Source organism: Neopsephotus bourkii, unplaced genomic scaffold, assembly GCF_033783945.1.
Source record: "Neopsephotus bourkii isolate Nb327-2 ecotype Australia unplaced genomic scaffold, CSIRO-AGI_Nbou_v1 NB_1423, whole genome shotgun sequence".
Classification (NCBI taxonomy): domain Eukaryota; kingdom Metazoa; phylum Chordata; class Aves; order Psittaciformes; family Psittacidae; genus Neopsephotus; species Neopsephotus bourkii.
The window spans coordinates 3,259,325-3,281,299 of NW_026901900.1; the positions used below are offsets into that span (position 1 = coordinate 3,259,325).

At 57.3% G+C, this 21,975-nt stretch overlaps 1 protein-coding gene across 1 annotated transcript in view; it reads right to left on the reverse strand.

Annotated features, from left to right (window-relative positions):
- SND1 (staphylococcal nuclease and tudor domain containing 1) overlaps positions 1-21,975 on the reverse strand; it is a 99,129-nt gene that overhangs the window by 24,901 nt on the left and 52,253 nt on the right. Inside the window, exons 12-15 of the mRNA XM_061368105.1 lie at positions 18,457-18,557; positions 9,743-9,853; positions 5,783-5,855; positions 2,501-2,642 (exon numbers count right to left, since the gene is read on the reverse strand). Of these exons, the coding sequence (XP_061224089.1) occupies positions 2,501-2,642; positions 5,783-5,855; positions 9,743-9,853; positions 18,457-18,557 (427 nt within the window). The remainder of the gene's footprint in view (positions 1-2,500; positions 2,643-5,782; positions 5,856-9,742; positions 9,854-18,456; positions 18,558-21,975) is intronic.

A 21,975-nucleotide genomic window follows, 5' to 3' on the forward strand; every position in this document is an offset into this window, starting at 1 on the left:
AGCTGTGCTCACTGGCAGTTACCTGCCTCTCTAGCCTGTAATTAATGTCAGCAGCTTGATTAGAGCCTCAGCTGGGGCAGGACTTCCCGGAGGAGAGCTGGGGGGAGCAGGAATGGGAGCAGGCGCAGGAGCTGATGCAGGGGGTCAGCAGGGAGCAGGATGGTTTGATCCTGAAGTGCCTCCAGCAGCACCATTAGTACAGATCAGCATGCTGTGGTGCTGGGATGCGCAACTCAGAACGGTCCTAAGCAATGCAGGATGATCCTGTGCAACATGGGATGCCCCTGAGCAATAAAGAATGACTTGGTGCAATGCAGGATGCTCCTGTGTGATGCAGGAGGATTCTATGCAATGCAAGATGATCCTGCGCAACTTGGGATGCTCCTGTGCAATAGATGATGTTCCTATACAACATTGGATGAGCCTGGACAATGTAGGATGCTCCTGTGCACTGCAGGATGATCCAGTGCAAGACAGGATACTCACTTGCACTGGAGGATGTTCCTGTGCAACATGGGATGCTCCTGAGCAATGCATAAGGATCCCATGCAATGCAGGATGATCCCGTGCACTGCAGGATGCCCTGTGCCATGCTGCATGCTCCTGCGTAATGCAGAATGATCCTGTACAACATGGGATGATCCTGGCGAATGCAGGATGCTCCTGTGCCATAGAGGATGATCCCACGCCATGCAGGATGCTCCTGAGGAATGCAGGATGCCCTGTGCAATGCCACCCCCTGGCTCTCCGCAGGCAGCCTGGCCTGGGGAGGTTTTATGCCCACTTTGGGAACTTCTGGGAGCAGATCAGCCCCTGGGAGCAGGCGACAGCCAGTCGGTCTCCACAGCAACAGGGATTAAATATAACTTGCAGTGAGTGCATTCCCTGGAGCCATCCAATTCCAGGCTGCCCTCCCCTTGCCTTTAAAAACATCCGACCAAGTGGAGAGGCCAAGCTCGAGCCTCCTGGAATCACTGGATCCATCAGGATCTGTGGACACGGGTGTATTTAACCACTGGTACCCAGGGAGGAACAGCAAGAGCTTGTTCATCCCACCATGGGAAGGGGATTCATTGGCTGCTGATGCTGCGGAGATCCAGGATGCAGGAGATGCACCACGAGCATCCCACCAGTGAGGAAGAGGACTGCTGACCTCGGCAGCACCAGGATCTGTGACTGCTCCTTCCCAGCTCCCATCAAATGGCCACTCAACCACCGGGAATGGAGCAAACCCCACCCCAATTGAACGCAGGGCCTGGAATCCAGGAACAGCATCTCTGAGCGTGCTGGCTCCCCATGCCGGACCAAGCGGGATGCTGCTCCCAGCCCAGGGAGCACTTGCAGGAGCCGTCAGGATTCCCCCAGCCCAGCCCCAGCGGCAGCCTTTGGAAGCAGAAGTATTTCAGGATCCCTGAATTCCTCCTCCCGAGCACGTGGGAGTTCTATCGCCTCCAAATCCGACCGTCTCCGGCGCAGGAGTGGGGAGGCTCCTTCCCTCCGTCGCTCGCAGCTGACTTTAGGAATGGTTAATTATAAATAAGCCTGTGTCACTATTTATATGCACAAGCACAAGGAGAAGGACAGGTTTAGGACACGATTCCCACACGGCAGGAGCCAGCTTGGGAATGATCCTATCGGCTGTGGTGAGAGCATCGCTGCGGGGTGGTGACGGTGATGGTCACCAGTAGGATTCCAGGTCGCTGGATGGATATTCCTTCAGTGGGAGCAGCAGGAGCTGCCGCTGAGGGAAATCTCCGTGGTTTTATCCCCCTTCCAGGGTCTATTTTTACCTTATGGAATTGTTCATAACGGAGCTGTGAACGATCCGTGTGTGGGGTCATCATTTAGACACCCTAATTGCCATAGAAACAGGAGCAAGAGATGAGCTGCCCCAAATCCGCCCCCATCGAGGCATCTGGCAGTGCCAGAGCTTGGGAATGGGCTTTCCCATCCTTGTGTCACGGGTCACCGTCACTGTGACCCACTACAACACCTTCAAACACCCAGGGTCATGATGCTGCTGCCAGGATTGGCTCCAAGGCAAAGCCTTGGTTGAAATGGGCACCACGAGTGGGATTGGTGTGCGGGGGGGGAATACTGTTTTTGTAGGACCTACTAAAATGACTGCTGTGTGCACACAGGGATGAGCAACTCCCTCCCATGATGTGATGCAGCCAGAGTGGAGCATCCCCTCGCACCTCCATCATCCCCAGGGTCACAGAATCAGGGAATCAAAGACTGGTTTGGGTGGGAAGGGATCTTAGAGACCATCTGATTCCAACCCAAAGGGATACCTTCCACTAGAGCAGGCTGCTCCAAGCCCTGTCCAGCCTGGCCTTGAACACTGCCAGGGATGGGGCAGCCATTGACCCCTCTGGTCATCTCCACTTAAACCCCCAGCCCAGGCTGACCAGCACTGACTTCATCACAGCCTTATGGGGTGACTGAGGACCCTGCACCCAGTGGGGTGAGGACCCCCCCAGCACGGTCGGGGGCTCACCTGCGAGGAGGAATGTGATGAGGCAGGTTTCCTTTGGCATGAAGAGCTTCAGCCTGGAGCCACTGAACACGTACTCCACCACGGCCTCGGAGCGGCCGGCGCGCTGCAGGAAGGGCAGGAACTGCTTCGCTTTCTGGGTGTCCTGGATGAGGGAAAAATGGGGGTCAGGGTGGGGGGTGCGGTGTTTTGGGGTCACCAACCAGCTCCCTTGATGTGCAGGGACCCACCAGCACCCTAATATCCCATGGGATGGGGGCAGTGCATGGAGTGACCTCGCCTGCTCTGTGCTGGAGGGCTGCAGGATGTAGGCAGGGATCCGACTCTTCCCAGCTGGCCCATGCACCCCCCCCTTTGTTTCCTTAATCTAATCAAATCAGGCCTGTACAGTGATTACTGCTAATTGTAGCCCTCATTAGCAGCTCCTGGTTGTATTTGCATAGCCCTGAGTGGTTAACACCAGGAGTGGGGCTGCTCCTCGCGTGCAGGTTGCACTTACAAGTGTTGTATGAGCTCCGCAGCTTCGCATCTGCTACGGACAAACCCTCCCGGGCACAACGCACTGGTGGCAAGAGATTCCACACTGGATGGGGATGTGAACCTCATGCAGCCCAGCAAGGGCAAGGGCAAGGTCCTGCACTGGGTCAGGGCAACCACAGCACTAACACAGGCTGGGGGAGATGGGATAGAGCAGCCTGAGGAGAAGGACTTGGGAGTCCCCATCCCTGGCAGTGTTCAAGGCCAGGTTGGACACAGGGGCTTGGAGCAACCTGCTCCAGTGGAAGGTGTCCCTGTCTGTGGCAGGGGGTTGGAACTGGATGAGCTTCAAGGTCCCTTCAACCTAAACCATTCTAGGATTCCATGATCCCACCTCAGGTTGCCATAGGGATGGGTGGTGCAGAACTTGCTGCTGCCACATCCAGCCTTTGGCTATGTGCTAAGGACCCATGGAGAAATCCTTCACCACTGGCACCAGTTCCTGCCCCAGGGCTCTGTGGTGGGATGAACAAGCCAAGTATCCCACACCAGGGCACCAGGAATGCAGCAGAGCACCAGCTCCACAGTGGGCCCATGCAGGAGCAGGTCCTGGATGAGGATGATCCCAACTCACTCCATGTATCCCACGTCCAGCACAGCCCAGTGCCGGGCAGGATTCATCCCTGCCACTAAGCTGAGGTTTCTTCCATCATCCCTGGAGGGAAAGAGGCACTTTCATCCCTACTACATCCATCCACCTTGGGGGGGCAAACCCCCTGTACCCCTCATTCCATGCTTTTTGGGGCTCCCCCTTTCACAACAGACCAGCACATCCCACCAGCTCTGCCTGCTCCGCTCCCTGCCTGCACCTCCTGCCCAGGTGCTGTCACCTCCATTACTGTTGTTCTAACATTCCCAGAGTTTAATTAGGTGGGAATTAAAGGAAAACTATGCAGAGCTAGAGCAGGGCAGAACAAACCCCCCATCCTGACTCCACTTTTATGTGAAGCTCTGCCAATTATGCAGAATTATTCAAGGACTACTCACAAGGACAGGAGAATTTCCAGTGCCTGCCTCTGCTCCCATTCCAGAGCACATGCAAATGGAATCATGAAATCATGGAAACATGGAATGATAGAATCATGGAATCAGCCGGGTTGCAAAAGCCCTTTAAGCTCATCCAGTCCAACCGTTCCCCAGCACTAACCCATGGCACTGAGGCCTCAGCTACACGGTGTGAGAACACTTGCAGGGACGGTGACTCCAGCACTGCCCTGGGCAGCCTGTGCCAGTGCCTGAGCACCCTTTGGGGAAGGAATTGTTCCTCAGCTCCATCTAAACCTGCCCTGGTGCAGCTTGAGGCCGTTTCCTCTTGTCCCATCCCTTGTTCCTTGGGAGCAGAGCCCAGCCCCTCCTGGCTCCATCCTCCTGTCAGGCAGTTGTAGGGAGCGATGAGGTCCCCCCTGAGCCTTCTCTTCTCCAGACTGAACCCCCCAGGTCCCTCAGCCGTTCCCCATCACACTGTGCTCCAGGCCCTGCACCAGCTCCGTTGCCCTTCTCTGGCCCCACTCCATCATCCAGAGAAGGGCGATGGAGAAGATATCCAGCATGGATTTGGATTGTTCATTCCCTGTTCTCTATATTTTGCGGATGTTTTTTCTTGTCCACAAGCCCTGCACAGCATCACAGGTCCATGTAAAGAGGGACCTTCCCTTTTCAGCTCCCAGCCTGCAGGAAGAGGAGGGATGGGAATGGGAGGATTTGGGGTGTTTGAGAGGAGCAGGATGCTCCTGGGGCACCTCAGTGTGCCCAGGCCCAGCACCACACAGGAGGGGAAGGCTAAGGGGCTGTGGATGCTGCTCTGGGGCAGCAGCACAGGAGGGACGTGGAGCTGCTGTGAGGGCTGGAGCAGCTCTGCTCTGGAGCCAGGCTGAGAGAGCTGGGCTGGTTCAGCCTGGAGAAGAGAAGGCTCCTGAAGGGGAGACCTCAGAGCAGCTCCAGTGCCTAAAGGGGCTACAGGAAACCTGGAGAGGGGCTTTGGACAAGGGCCTGTAGGGACAGGACAAGGGGAATGGCTTTAACCTGACAGACGGGGCACTGAGATGAGCTCTCAGGCAGAAGCTCTTCCCTGTGAGGGTGCTGAGGCGCTGGCACAGGGTGCCCAGAGAAGCTGTGGCTGCCCCATCCCTGGCAGTGTTCAAGGCCAGGTTGGACACAGGGGCCTGGAGCAACCTGCTCCAGTGGAAGGTGTCCCTGTCTGTGGCAGGGGGTTGGAGCTGGAGGGGCTTTAAGGTCCCTTCTGACACAACCCATTCCATGGTTCTACAATTAAAAGCAGGGCAGAGGCTGGTCCAGGCAGGAGCTGGGGTGCCCAGGACAGAGCTCAGTTCCCCCCCAGACACAAACGACCTTCACAAGAGCTGGGGCATCAAGCCCAGGATGGAGACGATGACACAGCCTCACTGCTGGTTTATGAACGTATCCACCACAGCACCATGGGCTCCCCTTCAACCCCAGTACTGGGGTGACACCAGCATGAGGCACACACTGAGACCTCCCCATGCACCCTACAGAAGAGAAATCTCATCTCCCCCTTTTGGGGTGCACCACGGGGTGACAAACAGCTTATGCAGCAGCATGGGGAGGGCCACCAGCCCTGGTGGCGGATGAGGATGTCCTGCATCCAATCCAGTGTCCTGGCTCCTCGGGAAGAGCACATCCCCATGGAATGAGCAGTACCACGGGCCGTGAGAAGCACCAGCACCCAGCACCTCCCCACACCCCTCATCCCATCAGCAAAGTCCTTACCCCAGAGATGTCGGCCACCCGGTGAATGGGCACCTCCTTCTTGCTGTGCAGCCCTTTGCCGTTCTTGATGGCCCTGCAAAAGAGAGGAGGCACTGGGCATCAGCACCCACCGAGGGGCTGGAAGCACCTCCAGGTTGGTGTTGCCTCCATCCATGGGGAGAACATCCAACTCATTAGCTTCTAATCCCAGTTACTGGCCTTTGGCACCTCACCCGAGCCCAGCATGAGTCTGATCAGAGGGACCTCTTGTCCCCATTCCCAAATTAAATGGCTCTGTTCCACACACAATGGAAGGGATCAACAGGAAGGTGCAAAATTAAGACATGCTTGTTTTACTGCTTCCTCACACGAAGTGTTTTCAACTCAAAACAGGGGACAAGACTCCAATTGGAATGGAAATATGTTCCTTCCAGGATAAAACAATATAGACATGATCAACCATGGAATACCATCCATGGGAGGCACCTCATGGATGAAAAATGAGCTGGTGCATCAGACCTGATGCTGGATTGTAAGTCCCAGGCTGGTTTGTGTTGGAAGGGACCTTAAAGCTCCTCCAGTTACAACCTGTGCCACAGACAAGGGACACCTTCTACTAGAGCAGGTTGTTCCAAGCCCCATCCAACCTGGCCCTGAACACTGCCAGGGATGGGAACCCCCAAGTCCTTCTCCTCAAGATGCTCCATCCCATCTCCCCCACCTGTAGCTGTGCCTGGATTTGCCCCATCCCATATGCAGGTCCTTGTCCTCAGCCTTGTTGAACTCCATCAGGTTCATACATTCCCACCTCTCCAGGCCCCTCTGGATCCCATCCTTTCCCTCCAGTGTGTCACTGCACCACACAGCTCCGTGTCATCACAAACTTGCTGAGGGTGCTCAATCCCAGCATCCATGTCACAACAGGGATATTGAACAGGATCGTTCCCAACACCAACTCCTAAGGACTTCACCCCTTCCCTACTGGCACAGCCCTGGCTGCTGGTCCTCAGGCTCCTGTATAAGCTGGAAATGAATCTCCTCTTTTCCAAGCCTCCCTAATAGCATCTCGCAGGCGAGAGGCAGGAATTTGTTCAGGTTGGACTGTGATGATCATCAGAACACAAGGGGAGGAATTCAAAGCCCCTCTGTGCCTTTGCAGAGCAATCAGTTTGCTGAGCTGCATCATTCCAGGAACTGTTCCTGGAGAAGCCAACCTGTGCAATCAGCACAGGGATTTCTTCCTTCTCCCTCACCCTCCTTTGAGAGGCTCCTTCACACCCAGGGACAAGTGCCTTGGTCAGAAATAGCTTTTTTTCCACCAGGAAATTAGCTCTTTCCCCAGAATAAGAAGAAAGACAAAGTTAACCAAGCAGCAGGACAACACAAGGGCAGGCAGGGAGTCGCATCCTTGTGCCACAAACCTGCAGGGATGTGGGAGATGTGATGGTTCTCCCAGGATAAGAGACCCCAGGCATGGGATTGCCATGGGGATATAGGAAAAGGCTCCTTTCCCTGGAAGATCAGTGGGCAGAGATGCTGGAAGGGCTCAGGGTTGATGCCTGCAGCAGGGCAGAAGCACATGGTGCTGGAGCAGCCCCTGGATGGGAAGTGAGGCTGGGGGATGCAGAAGGGACACACACTGACTCCAGGAGAACCTAGTGGGATGGGAAAATGAATCAGCCCCTTCCTAAAATACCCTATGGAGCAGGCAGCTTGGTCCAAGGAGCTGGGAATGTCAAATGGATTTTGAACTGCAGCTCCATGGTCAGATACATCTGAGCATCCCAATCTCTGGGGACATGCAAGCATCCCAATCTCTGGGGGACATCGGATCATCCCCATGTTTGGGACATCCAAGTATCCCTATGTTTAGGACATCTGAGCACCCCAACGTTTGGGTACATCCAATCTCAAACCTCCCCACACCCAGAGCATGGCTGCAGGCTCCATGCCCCACATCCAGCCTCGAGCATCCCAGTGCCTGGCTCCACCCCGGCGCTGCTGATTTAATTCCAGTCACATCCCCTTCCTAAAAGGCACAATGAGGCCCTGAGCATCCCTCCGGCCTCCGACCCCAGCTGCGAGGGGCTGTGGAGTGGGAAGAGGGAGCTCCGGAGCCCCTGTCTCCCGTTCCCCCTCCGTGGCGGGGCTCGCAGCGGAGCTGAGCGCAGTCTTGCACAGCGGGGCTGGCAGGAACCACGCTGCAGCCCCCTCAAAGCTGCTCTCCCCGGCTGCCGGCGCCGCTCCACCAGCTCCTGCCAAAGCTGCTGCCAGGGAGGAGCCGAGATCCCAGCACTGGAGCTGGGCAGCGCCCACGGGGACACGGGAGAGTGGGCAGCTCAGCGGAGGGAGCTGAGCTGGCAGAGGGAAGGGACCCCATTGCCACTGCAGCCATCGGGGAGGACAGGATGAAGGATGAGAAGCTGTGGCTGCCCCATCCCTGGCAGTGTTCAAGGCGGGCTTGGAGCAACCTGCTCTACTGGAAGGTGTCCCTGTCTGTGGCAGGGGTTGGAGCTGAATGAGCTTTAAGGTCCCTTCCAACCCAAACCAGTCTGGGGTTCTTTGACACAGGAACACTGCTCTCAGTGGGGCAGGGATCCAGCTCTGGTGCAGGGGACATTGCAAATGGGGTTGGGTGATGAGACCACCTCCTGTGGGGAGATGGAATGTGCATGCCTGCACCATGCAAAGCTGTATCACACATGCCTGGACTCTGCACACTTGGACCATGCAACCTTAAGTGAGCACATCTGGAGCACACACAGCTGGATCACACATGTCTGAACCATACATGCCTAGGTCATGTTCACCTGAACTGTGCACATCTGGACTGTGCACACCTGCACTATGCACAATCCATCTCTGACCGGGTCGTGCTCAGCTGGACCATGTACATCTAGACCATGTGTGCCCAGACTGTGCACAGCTGGATCACACGTGCCTGGACCACGATGCACACCTGGACCACGCAGCCTCCACTGTCCACATCTGGAGCACACACATCTGGGGCGCCAAACCCAGGACAGCAACTCGGGAAGACGGGACTTTCCCCTTCACTCCCACCCCAGCAGCATCCAGCTGCAGCACCAACCCAGCCTGCTCCAAAACCTCACTGTGCAGCCATGCAGTGCAGGTGCAGGTGGTACAGGCTGCAGCCCTTGTTGCTCCTGCAGATGCAGAGGACAAGGCAGGCAGCACGGCCCTGCCTGCATCAGCACTTCTGCTGCCCCCGCCGAGGATGCGGGAAGCAGCCACACGCATTTTTCTCCCCACGACAACCTCAACCTAATTACAAGAGGCTGGAATGTGTCTTGATCCCTTTGGATCAGCTTGGACGTCACAGGGTTTAATGCAATTATCCCTTCTCCACCAGCCAGGCCCGGTAGGAAGGGCTGCGGCAGCGCTTTGCTGGGCTCAGCACCCCCAGGAGCAGAGTGGGGTCCCTCGAACCCCAGCATGATGCAGGCAATGAGCCGTGAGATTCCCAACAACCTCCCTCCCGGCAGCTCCGGCATTAATATGGAAAACCCACCACGCAGTTTGCCACTGAGTCACGGTGCGCCTGGGCCCCCGTCTGAGGCACCAGTGCCGTGCCGGAGGCATGGAGGAGGCTGGGTGGTGGTGGGAATGGGCAGACTGGGATCGGGTTTGGATGCTGGGAGGGTTAATGGGGGGTCTGGAATGCTGGCAAAGGCAGGAGGGGAAAGGATGCTGATCGTAACAAGGAGGGATGCAGACAGGGAGGCTACTCACAGCCGTGGGGATAGATAGATGGGCAGGGATACTGCGGGGATGGGGATGAAGATGGGGATGGGATGGGGATGAGGATGGGATGAGATAGGGATAGGATGGGAAGGGGATGGGATGGGGATGAGGATGGGATGGGGATGGGGTGGGAATGGGATGGGGATGGGATAGCATGGCATGAGGAAGAGGATGGGATGGAAATGGGGATTGGATGCGGTGGGGGTTGGGACCTACCGGGCCTCAGCTGCCAGGAGCTCGTCGTAGTGAGAGGATCTTTGGTCATCGTCTTGCCGGTAGCGGATGACAGTGGCCAGGCCTTTGCTCACCAGTGCTTCTGCGATGTTGCTGCAAGAGAGGAGAGCCAGGGCTCAGCACCAGGGTGGGGGGTGCATCCACGGGAAAGGGATGGGATCCAGAGGGAGCTGGGGCCATCTGAACCCCATGGAGTTCAACACAGGCAAGGTCCTGGACCTGGGTCAGGACAATCCCAGCACAGACACAGGCTGGGGGAGATGGGATGGAGCAGCCTGAGCAGAAGGACCTGGGGGTTTCCATCCCTGGCAGTGTTCAAGGCCAAGGGTGGCCAGGGCTTGGAGAAACCTGCTCTAGTGGAAGGTGTCCCTGCCTGTGGCAGGGGGCTGGGGCTGGGTGAGCTTTAACACCTATTCCAACACAACCCATTCCATGATCCTATGGAATCCACCTGCCCCAGCATCCACCACAGCTGGACCCTGTGCATCACATCGGACTGACACCAGAGGGGGGATCAGACCTGCTGTGGGGTGGAACAGGAGAAACCCCATCCCACTTCACACCACTGACCAGGGGAAGGTGCTTGGAGCAACATCCGACATTCAACGGGCACATCCAAAGTGTCCCTGTGTGACTGTGCAGAAGCAGCACCCCAAAACCCCCTTCCCACCCCCAAATCCAATCAGAACATCACTCCTGGAATCATGGAAACCTGCTCCTTGCTTTTACCTTCCTCTTGCTTGCCCTAAGCCCCCATCAGAGAGGGGAGGTGGGTGATGCCACCAAGCTCGGGGCCGGCTGCCAAGAGGCACCGCGATGAATCGGCTGCTATTACCCTGTGCTGCTTGAGACAAATCCCCACATTCCCCTTGGCTGAGCACATCTGTAATTCTCCTCCAATTACACAGGCAGGGCATGGACCACTAATTCACCGCTTATAAAAAAGAGAAGAGCATCTATATAAATAGATATGATATGGATAAGGGGGAAGCTGATCCGTTCGGAAGCGCCGGGAGCATCCCCCTGCCAGGAGAGGGGGAAGGGGAAAGTCATCACTGGGAGCTGAAAATAGGTCTCGCCTCGGAGCAGGGGGAAGAAAAGCAAAGCTGCAAGGTTTGTAAATGAGGGAATAAGCTGCAGCAGGAGGAGCTGCAGTGGTAAATGCCAAGCAACCAGGAATAAGCACCTACAGCTATTTTGGGAATGAACAGGAGGTTGTGGAATGGGGAGGTGAGCGCAGGGCTGGTGGCATCACCCCCAGCACCACGATCTGACCCCAATGGGGATGTCGTGGTTTGGGGTTGGGTGTGAGGCTCCATCCCTGTATCCCCGGCACCTTGGTGGATGCAACGGGGGAGAGGCAAAACCAAGGATGAGCTGTGGGATATCAACCCCTAAGGGAGGTTACTACAGACTGTTCATCAGGGACTGTAGGGATAGGAGAAGGGGGAATGGGTTGAGACTGAAACAAGGGAAATTTAGGTTGGATATAAGGAAGTTTTTCCCTGTGAGGGTGGTGAGGCGCTGGCACAGGGTGCCCAGAGAAGCTGTGGCTGCCCCATCCCTGGCAGTGTTCAAGGCCAGGTTGGACACAGGGGCTTGGAGCAACCTGCCCTAGTGGAAGGTGTCCCTGCCCATGGCAGGGGCTTGGAACTGGAGAAGCTTTAAAGCCCCTTCCAAACTATTCCATGATTCTACTGTTCTATGAGTATGGCGGAGAGAGACAAAGATGGGCAGATCTGCAAGAGGCGCCTGGTGAGCAAAAGGTGCTGGTAAGCTCACGGTGCTGCATCCAGAAATACCACCTCCATCCCATTCCCTATGGCCAGGAGCTGCTGCTGCATCCCTGGAGCTACACATCTCTGACACATTCCCCACTGCAATGTGATGGGCTCCTTCTCATCACATCCCACCTAAGCACAGGCATAGGATACCCCTTGTGTCCCACGTCCCCATCTGGAGCTTGGGAACAGGCAGCAGCTCTCCAGCCCTGATGGGATTCCCATCCTCACACTGGATCGGGGCTGGGTATCCCATCAAACCCCCTCAGTTTGCATCCTCCGCAGGAAGCAGCTTCATCCTCACCCCAGCCCCGTTCCGTGGAAGGGAGCAAGCAGGGCGGGATATGGGAAGAACAAAAGGAGATTAAAACCCACCATGGGAAGCATCAGGAACCAATTGTGCTCCAAGTGCTATGCCTGCTCGCTGAAGGGAGCGTTTTATTCTGCCCCTAGCACTCGTGAAGTGCTATAATCCTGTTGCCACCTCGTTTGATGGCTTCATTTATTCAGCAATATCATGGTTATGGCTTTTATAAGACAAGGAAAATTGCCAGCATTCGCTCCCACCACACTGCCGGGTCCTAAAGGAGCTGGGATGAGCTTGGGATGTGCATAGGAAATGTTTGGTTCCCAATGGGCTCTGCAAGAGGGGACGTTCCCATGGCTGGTGGGAACTGGGAGCAAATGGGAGGTTCTGGGCGGCCACAGGGATAATGCATTGTCCGGATGCCTCAGTTTCCCTGCTCTGAGCGGCCATGATCCTGCACAGCTCCAGCACCGGGCACCGGCCACATTCCTGCATCCATCCAGCCACACTCCCCATCCCAGCTTCATCCTGCTCCCATCTCAGCTGCATTCCACTCTCCATACAGCCATATTCTCCTCCCCATCCCAGCCGCATTCCACTCTCCATACAGATATATTCCCCTCCCCATCACAGCCGCATCCTGCTCCCCATCACAGCTTCATCCTGCTCCGCATTCCAGCCGCATCCCCATCCCTATATCAGCCACATCCTGCTCTCCATCAGAGCTTCATCCTGCTCCTCATCCAGCTGCATCCTGCCCCCATCCCATTTCATTCTGCTCCCATCCCAGTTGCACCCTGCTCCCCATCTGAGCTTCATCCCGCTCCCTATCCAAGCAGAATCTCTCTCCCAGTCCAGCCGCATCCCACTCTGCATCCAGCCACATCCTGCTCCCCATCCAGTTGCATTCCACTCCCCATCACAGCTTCAACCCGCTCCCCATCCTGACACACCCCAATCTGCATCCAGCTGCATCCCTCTTCTATGCCACCCTCATCCTGCCCCCATCCCAGTGTCCATGCCTACCCCTGTCCCATCCCCCAGCACTTCAATCCCCTCTGCTCCCAGCGGATAAGGAGTTATTCCTCGCTCTAGACTCCACAAGCATCCAATACGCATGAAATCAGTTTTCATCCCTTCCAGTGGTCAGAGGGCAGCCATTTAAATCCCAGGATACCGGGATCAGGGAAGGATCATTCAAAACCTGACATTCAACCCCCCCTGCAGCCACAGCACCGGCTGAGCCAGATGGGAAGGAAACAAAACCCAGTTTTGGGGCAGATTAGCTGAGCCTCCAAGCACAGAGAGCCATGGGAATGGCAGTGGAGACACCAGGATCTGCCCCTTCATCCACCCCTCATCCTCTTCTCACCAGGAGCGATGCTGGTAGTGCTTTACTTGGGACGCTTGGCTAAATTATGGAAGGACAAGCACAGACACAGGCTGGGGGAGATGGGATGGAGCAGCCTGAGGAGAAGGACTTGGGGGTTCCCATCCCTGGCAGTGTTCAAGGCCAGGTTGGACACAGGGGCTTGGAGCAACCTGCTCCAGTGGAAGGTGTCCCTGCCTGTGGCAGGGGGTTGGAGCTGGATGAGCTTTAAGGTCCCTTCCAACCCAAACCATGCCATGTTCCTATGAAATCCCCCCCAGGTTTGATCGCACTGCATTGAATCTGGATGGATCAGGGACAGCAGCGCCCGGTTGCACATTTAAGGCTGTGACTGGCTTAACTCCAAGTCCCAGTGCTCCCAGCCGCCCTGCCGGCTCCCTGCCGGCTCCCTGCCAGTGCCAGGACACGCTCCGAGCTTTGCCAAGCCTCAGCCAGGCACCGTCAGTGGCCCAGCTCCGGGGCCCAGGCTGGTGGCAGCCACCTCCTCCCCGTAGGAGGGAGCAGCTTGCGAAGCACCAGCGAGATTTGGTCCTTTTCCAGAGGCTCCGGCTGCAAATTCCTCCCCGGCTCCTGGGCACGGGCCCAGCTTTGCCCTGGCACCGCATCCCACGCAGGTACCGTGCCGCGCATGGATCCGCTGCAAGCAGCAAAGTGCTGGCAGGCGCTTCCCAGCTTCAGCCCCCTGGGATCCCGGCTGCTCCGGGGATGAAGCCAATCTGGGATTGCAGCTTTCCACCCCGGGAAGGCAGGCTGCGTTTCCACATGGAAGGGGAAGCGTGCATACGATGGCTTTTGGCTGTCAGAGCATCCCTGGGAACAGCAGCATCCCCCAGGACCAGTGGTCCTCCAGCTTTTGGCAATGGCATTCACCTCCCTGTCACCCGTGATCTGGCTGGGTCCTGGCTCCATCACTCACTGGGTGCTTCCCAGGGCTTGGCACCAGTGTATGGGAGCATGTGGCAGAAGGTCAGGATCATAACCCAGATTTTGGGATGAGAGGAGTAAAAGCATCCCCATGCCCATCACCCTGCACCCTGGAATGGGAGCCCATCCTGCACCCTGCAGTGGAATTCCATCATCCTGCACTCCGTGAAGGGATCCCACCATCCTGCAGACTGGAATGGGATCCCATCATCCTGCTCTTGTCTGCCCCTTCCAGCACCCAGACTGCCCCCATAGCTGCAAATCCTGGGATGACCCCAATTCTTTCCCATTTTAGACTTTTTAAGGCTCAGAATTCCCAGCTCTGCCTACCGGGGCTGATCCTGGCACTCAGTGGGATGCTGGGCACCCAGGGAAGGGCGATGGGAGCACAGTGATGGGTGCATTGCACCCGAACCACCCCCCTGCTGCTGCCAGGAGGAGGATGAGGAAGAGCTGGGATAACAGCTTCAGGAAGAGATTCCCTGATGGAGAATTAATCATCCTGCTCCTCTCCCCACAGCCCCTGCACAGGCGCAACCGCAGCCCTTCCCCCTGGATCCAACTAAGAGCACTTTGGGAGAGGAGCTGGAGCTGCGGCACACAGGGAAGCTGCAACCCCCACTTAAGCCCAGATTAAAGTCTGGGAATATGGAAACGTGGATGAAAAGCTCTTTGCTGCAGGAAAAAATCCTATTAGGCCATGAAATGCAGGATTTTCCCACTTAAAAAACAAGCAAGTAGAAAATGGGTGTTTGCAGCTCCCCCCCCCCCCAACTCATTTCCCACTTTTCCACCCCAAAATTCCCCAAAGGTGGCTTTTAAGCAGTGTTTTCCCCCCCACAGCTCATCCTGGCAGGGGTCATCAGTGCCAAATCCAGCCCCAGACCAGGACCATGTGCCATGGGCAGAGGGGGCAGCACCAAAATATGCTTTCAGTGCCTGATCAGCCCCAAAATGCAATGGGTGCATGGCCCGCACCCTGCAATGGGAAACCATCATCCTGCACCCTGGAATGGGTGTTTATCCTGCTCCCTGCAATGGGAGCCCATTATCCTGCACCTTGCAATGGAGGCCCATCATCCTGCACCCTGCAGTGGGTGTTCATGTTGCACCCTGCTGAAGGATGCTATAGGATGCTGTGGGATGCTGTCTGATGCTGTGTGATGATATGAGCTGATGTGGGATGTTATGGGATGCTGAGGGATGCTGCAGGATGCTATGGAATGCTGTAGGATGCTCTGGGATGCTGTGGGATGCTCTGGGATGCTGTGGGATGGTACGGGATGCAGCAGGATGCTGTAGGATACTGTTTGATGCTGTGGGATGCTATGGACTGCTGTGGAATGTTATGGGATGCTGAGGGATGCTGCAGGATGCTATGGAATGCTGTAGGATGCTCTGGGATGGTCTGGAATATAGCAGGATGCTGGGGGGTGTAATGGGATGCTATGGGATGCTCTGGGATGCAGTGTGATGCTGCAAGATGCAATAGGATGCTGCAGGATGCTGTGGGATGTAATGGGATGCTATGGGATGCTCTGGGATGCAGTGTGATGCTGCAAGATGCAATAGGATGCTGCAGGATGCTGTGGGATGCCACAGGCTTCCCAAAGACCAAAGGCTGGTGTGAACCTGGAGCTCTCACATGTTCTCACTCCCACCAGTCAGCCCCATCATCTCGGGGTCCTCTGGCACCACTTTGTGGGTGCCTCTGCATTAATCATGCCCAGGGTGCTCCCACCAGCACCCATGGTGGGATGAACCATCCCAGAGCAGCTCTGGAGCTGCCCACAGGGCCCTGGATGTCCTGGAAGCTGCTTTCTCCTCCAGCCCCATCCCCTTCCCTGTTTTCCGTGTCAGCACAGCTTTGTTGTGACAGCTTGAGCACAACCCTCTGACCTTACCTGTGCTCAGCAGGAAAACACAAGCCGCGAGCAGCAGCGCTGGGAAACGCTGACAAGGCACCGGCACACGGGAATGGGATGGGAAGGGCTGCGGCACACGGGCATTAGGCAGAGCTGGGCAGGCACTGGCATTCCCGAGCCAGGGACCAAGCAGAAAACATCGGGGAGAGGGAAAGGAGAAGCACGATGGACCCAGCGGGGGCAGCCAGCTTGGAGGCACCTAGTCAGGCACTGCAGCCAGGGAGCTGGCAGGGATACAGGCAGGGATATGGGCAAGGATACAGGCAGGAAGACAGGCAGGGATTTGCGCAGGAATATGAGCAGGGATACAGGCAGGGATACAGCAGGGATGCAATCAGGGACCAGGCAGAGATACAGGCAGGGATACAGGCAGGGAAAGCTGGCAGGGATCCAGGCAGGGATCGAGCAGGGATACAAGCAGCGATACAGCAGGGATGCAGTCAGGGATCACGCAGGGATACGGTCAGGGATACAGGCAGGGAAAGCTGGCAGGGATCCAGGCAGGGATTGGGCAGGGATACAGCAGGGATGCAGTCAGGGATCACTCAGGGATACGGTCAGGGATACGGGCAGGGATCAGGCAGGGATCAGCTGGCTTTGTGCCCCAGCTCCTCGTGCTCACAGTGCTTTAAGCTGGAAGCAGGGACTGCCCCCTGCAAACCATCCTGTGCTGGGGGCTACCTCCAAGGGTGGACACTGTCCCCCTGCCCTGCCTGGGGACAGGGAGGTGCCACCACTGCTGCTGGCCCCGTTACCTGCGGAGCAGGCAGGAGCCGCAGGACCAACATCTGCCTGTGCTGCACCAGCGCAGAGGAACCAGGGCCTGAAGGCTCCAAAGCCAGGCTGGGATTAGCGTCCTGCCCATCCCAGCAGCTGCCGGCGTGCTCAGCATTCCAAGCAGGCTCAGCCCAGCCCAGATGCCAGGAGGACAAGCCAGGCTTTCTTCCCAGCTCGGCACAGACCCTGCTCTGTTACACCAAAGGACCCTGTGGGCGGATGGGAGCAAGGGGGCCGCCCCACATCATGCCTCATAGAGATGCTCCCATGACCTCCATCGCCTGATGAGGACAATGAATTCACCTGCAAGTTCACCCCAGGGCTCCTCCCGAAACAGGGGTGCATTTTGGGAGCTATTTGAAAGCAATTTGCAGCTAGAGATGATGCGAACAGGTGGCAGCACTTGGAATGATGCTCCGGAGATGGGGAATCCAGCCCCTCCACTGCGCCGGGCATGGCGCAAGCAATGCCAGGAGCTGGCATGGCAGGAGGCTGGCGGGTTTAGCACTGCACACACACCCCTCCTTGGGCATCATTGATGATCCAAGACCTCATCTTCCTCCAAACAGCCCCACAAACACAGTGGCAGGGATGTCCCTTCCCAAAATCCAGTGAAACACCCTCGGCTGGAGAATCAGCTCCATAGAGGTAAAGCAGCACTGAATAAACTGGGTGGGTTTAAAGCTGGTGCAGGCAGCTGGGCTGCTCCACTGGGCTCCGTTGTGCCATGTATCCATCCAGGAAAGCCCTTTAGGCTCCCGCTGCCATGGATTCATCCCGGGAGCAGCACTCCAGCATGACCTGGCTGGATCTGCATCCCTGCCCATAGCAGGGGGGTTGGAATTGGATGATCTTAAGGTTCTTTCCAACCCAAACCATTCCATGATTCTATGATCTTCATTGCACTGGAGTGGAAATTAAACCCATTCATCAGCTAAGCATCACCAAAGGTCATTCCAGGAGTGCCTTAATTAGGGAGCTTTCCAGCTTCCCATGCTTCATAGAGCCACATCCCCCCCGTGCAGCTCGATGCTCCGCAGCATTCCCAGAGGCAGGATTCAGGGGAAGGAAAAGCGCAGTGAGCACTGCAGCACTTTGGGTCCTTTCCAAAATAGCTGCTCCGCGGAAGGGAAAAGCCAGGAAAGGAAGAAGGAAACCAAACGGCCTCTGACAAATCATCCCGACGCAGCTCCCGGAACCTGCTGCCACCCGGATGTGCACTGCGCCAGCACGAGGTATCCATAAGGATATGCCGGAGGAACTCAGCACCCCAGTGTTCCAGGGGAGGAAAGCCACCAAAGCATGGTGAGGGGAATGCTCTGGCAGAGCCCACACTGCTGCACCACATCATGGGGAGGTGATGTCCCATCGGAGAGGAGACATCCCGGGATATAGAGAGGAGAGGATGGTTGCTCCAAAGCATCCCACTAGCCATACTGCTCCCCAGCACCTCAAAACTGCTGGAGCTGGGGGTCCACGGGATCCCAGCATCCAGCCACCAGCACTGTGTACCTCTGTGGTGAGGATGAGCCACCTTCCATCCCTCGTACCCCCATGGAATGCTGTTCCTGGCTCCCCAGGGCAACACTTACATTCCTCCGATGGAGACGGTGGCACACGTGCGCTCGGAGAAGGCAGGCACGGTCTCAGTGGCACTGCTGGCGGGTCGGATGTAATCCACTGTCACATTCACCTGGGCAAGACACAATGGGAATGGGGTCAGAACATCCAGCCAGGGGGCTCCCGATCCTCCCGCTATCCCAAAATCCCTGCTGACAGCATCCTTCCCCTGCCCTGGTAAAGGAGCCTTTATGCCAACCAGTTGCTGGCACTGGTGGTGCTACCAGCGAAGCAGCATCTGACACACCAGGACCAGAGAGGTTAAACCAGGAGCCTCCCAGGGAGGCCAAGCTGTAATTCCAGGTTCCTGGCACCAGCAATGTGCTGCCAGAGGGACCCTGGCTCAGGCTGGGAAATGCTGGTGAGCTGCAGCCAGCTCTGGTGCATGGATAATCCCATTATGGCCTCTGGCAGGGGAGCTGCAGGTAGATGAAAGCACAGCTCCATAGCTGTCAGTTGGCATCAGCATCATCCAGCGGGATGCAGAAGCTGGGTTGGAAAATGCTTTGGCATTTTGGGACCGAAGTCCTGACTCCTGATGGAACACTGCACCTCCTGCTGCAGGAGTGCTAGGGATAAGCTGGTGGACACGGAAATGCCCATGGGGAGATGAGGGACCAGCACCATGGCCCCTCAGCATCACCCCCCAGCATCTCCAGGCATCACATTCCAGAGCCCACTACAAGCAATCGGCATTTCCATCCTGCTCCAGGCCTTCGTGGTGCAGCTGTATCCCTGGATTTGATCAAGGAGCCATGTTCCCACATTGACCCCCCTGCAGCAAAAAGGCCTCATCCAGGGCTGGAAGCATTGGAAGCAACAGGGCTGGAAACACTGGCAGCACTGGGAGCATGGGCAGCACCAGGGCTGGAAGCGTCGGGAGCATTGGGAGCACCACACCACTGGGGTTGGAAACGTTTGGCAGGCAGCTTGGTGCAGGCGGAAGTGCTCCCAGTCAAAAATCAACACCAGAGAGGATGCACAGCCCCAGCAAGGGCACTTCCTGCACCCCCAGCATCTTCTGCATCTCCAGTCCCAGCTCAGGCATTTCCTGCATCAGCCCCATTTGGGCACATCCTGCATCTCCTGCACCCCCAAAAATGACTCAGGCACCTCCTGCCCCCCCAACCCTGGCTTGGACACCTCCTGCACCTCAAGTCCCATCTTGGGCACCTCCTGCACCCCATCTCCATCCCAGGCACCTCTGCAGCTGTACACCCCAGCTCTGGGAGCAGCACATCCCAACCCATCCCCTCCTCACCACTTTCAGCCACAACAGACCCAGACCCCCAGGGGACACCGTGAGCAGCAGCACCGGCTCCGGGGCTGCCGTTTGGACTCCCACACCCACCCCATAGACCCACACTGTGCCCATGCTGAGCCCAGCATCACCCATCTGCAGGCACCCAGCAGCGCAGGGGAGGCACCCGTGGCTCCCAGCACCCATGGGACCCACAGCGGGCTCCTGCTACCCCCAGAGCCAGCCGGCATGGGTCGGGGGTGCCCATGGGCGGGTTCCCAAGGTCACCTGCAGTCAGTGGGAATTAGATCACTGCTCCCTGGAGGAGCTGCAGCTGGGAGAAGAACAGCACCACAGAGAGCAGGATGCTTTGTGCAGCCACCGCCACCCACCCGTCGCCCATCACCATGGTGTCTGTCCGTGTCCCTGTCCCCATGTGCCCTGTGCTTGTGGCTCTGGCATGAGGGTGTGAAGGGAGGACACAATCCTGGGAAGCGCAGGGCCAGCGCTGCCAAAAACCCAATCTCACCCCCATGGCTGGAGGAAGTAGAGGAGGAGAAGGAGGAGGAATGGCGCCCAGGGTGCCAAGCATTGTGTCCCTGCCATGTGGAGACTGGGACATGGTCACCAGTGTGGGGTGACTGGCACGTGGTCCCTAGCATCTTGGTCCCAGTGATGTGGTACTCACTGTCACGGTCCAAACGACATGGTACCCAACATCACAGTCCTAGTGATGCGGTCTCCAGCATGTGGTCCCAAGCACCACAGTCCCAGTGATGTGGTCCCTGGCCACATGTCATGATCCCAAAGATACGGTCCCTAGCACATGGTCTCCAGCATCACGGTCCCAAAGATGTGGTCCCCAGCATCATGGTCCCAAAGATGTGGTCCCTGGCATCAGGGTCTCGAAGATGTGGTCCCCACCACGTGCTCCCCAGCTCACGGGCCAGCCTGGTGCTCACAGGCAGGATTTCAGGAGCATCCTCCTGTCATCTGCATCAGGAAGGATGGAACCATCTCCCTTTCACAGCCCTGACCCACAGCACGAGCTCGAAGGGGAGGTAAAAATAGTCCCTGTGAGTGTGTGACGACGCAGGGCTGGGAGATCCGCGGGCGTTCCAGGCACTAAGTATAGCAGAGAAGTCTGGTCTGCCACCCACCCCTGCCATATGCACCCACCCTGCACCCACTCGGTGACACCGTCACACGCCGGCGCTCCCAGCACCAGCAGGGGCTGCAGGAGGGACCTGGGGCTGTCCCACAGCCTGAGTTTCCCTATTCCTGCTCTCCCCTCCTCAGGGATGCAACCAGGACCAGTGGGGATGATGATGATGAATGGAACCCGTGGGCTCTGCTTGCACCCTCATCTCCTCCAGCATGGCTGATGTAGGAGGAACGCGGGTTTAGGCACTTGACGCCAAGCCCTGGAGCTGCACTGCTGACCCCAGGCCACACATGCTGTGCTGTGCCATGCCGGGGTGGCAAAGCCACCCCCATAGGATGGGAAACCACCCCCAGCAGCTCGGTGGGTGCAGATGTGGGGTGCTGCAGATGAAGCAATGTTACATGGGAAGGGATGTACCCAGGACAAAGCATCCTGGTCACCCCAGCCTGGTGCGGGGACTGACCTTGGGGTGCTGCCCCAGGGGTGATCCCCTAAGGGAAAGCTCCACAGCCACAGGGCAGGACACCAGCAGGCTCCAGATGTGCCAGGTCCTGCATATGGATACAACCCCATACAACGCTCCAGGCTTGAGGAAGAGTGGATGGAAACTGCTCATGACAAAGCCACCAGCATCCCGTCCTGTATCAGCACCAGTGCGGCAGCAGGGCCAGGGCAGTGATTGTGCCCCTGCACTGGGCACTGGTGAGGCCGCACCTCAAATCCTGTGTTCAGCTCTGGGCCCCTCACTGCAAGAGAGACATTGAGGTGCTGGAGCGGGGCCAGAGAAGGGCAACGGAGCTGGTGCAGGGCCTGGAGCACAGTGTGATGGGGAACGGCTGAGGGACCTGGGGGGTTCAGTCTGGAGAAGAGAAGGCTCAGGGGGGACCTCATCACTCCCTACAACTGCCTGACAGGAGGATGGAGCCAGGAGGGGCTGGGCTCTGCTCCCAAGGAACAGGGGATAGGACAAGAGGAAACGGCCTCAAGCTGCACCAGGGCAGGTTTAGATGGAGCTGAGGAACAATTCCTTCCCCAAAGGGTGCTCAGGCACTGGCACAGGCTGCCCAGGGCAGTGCTGGAGTCACC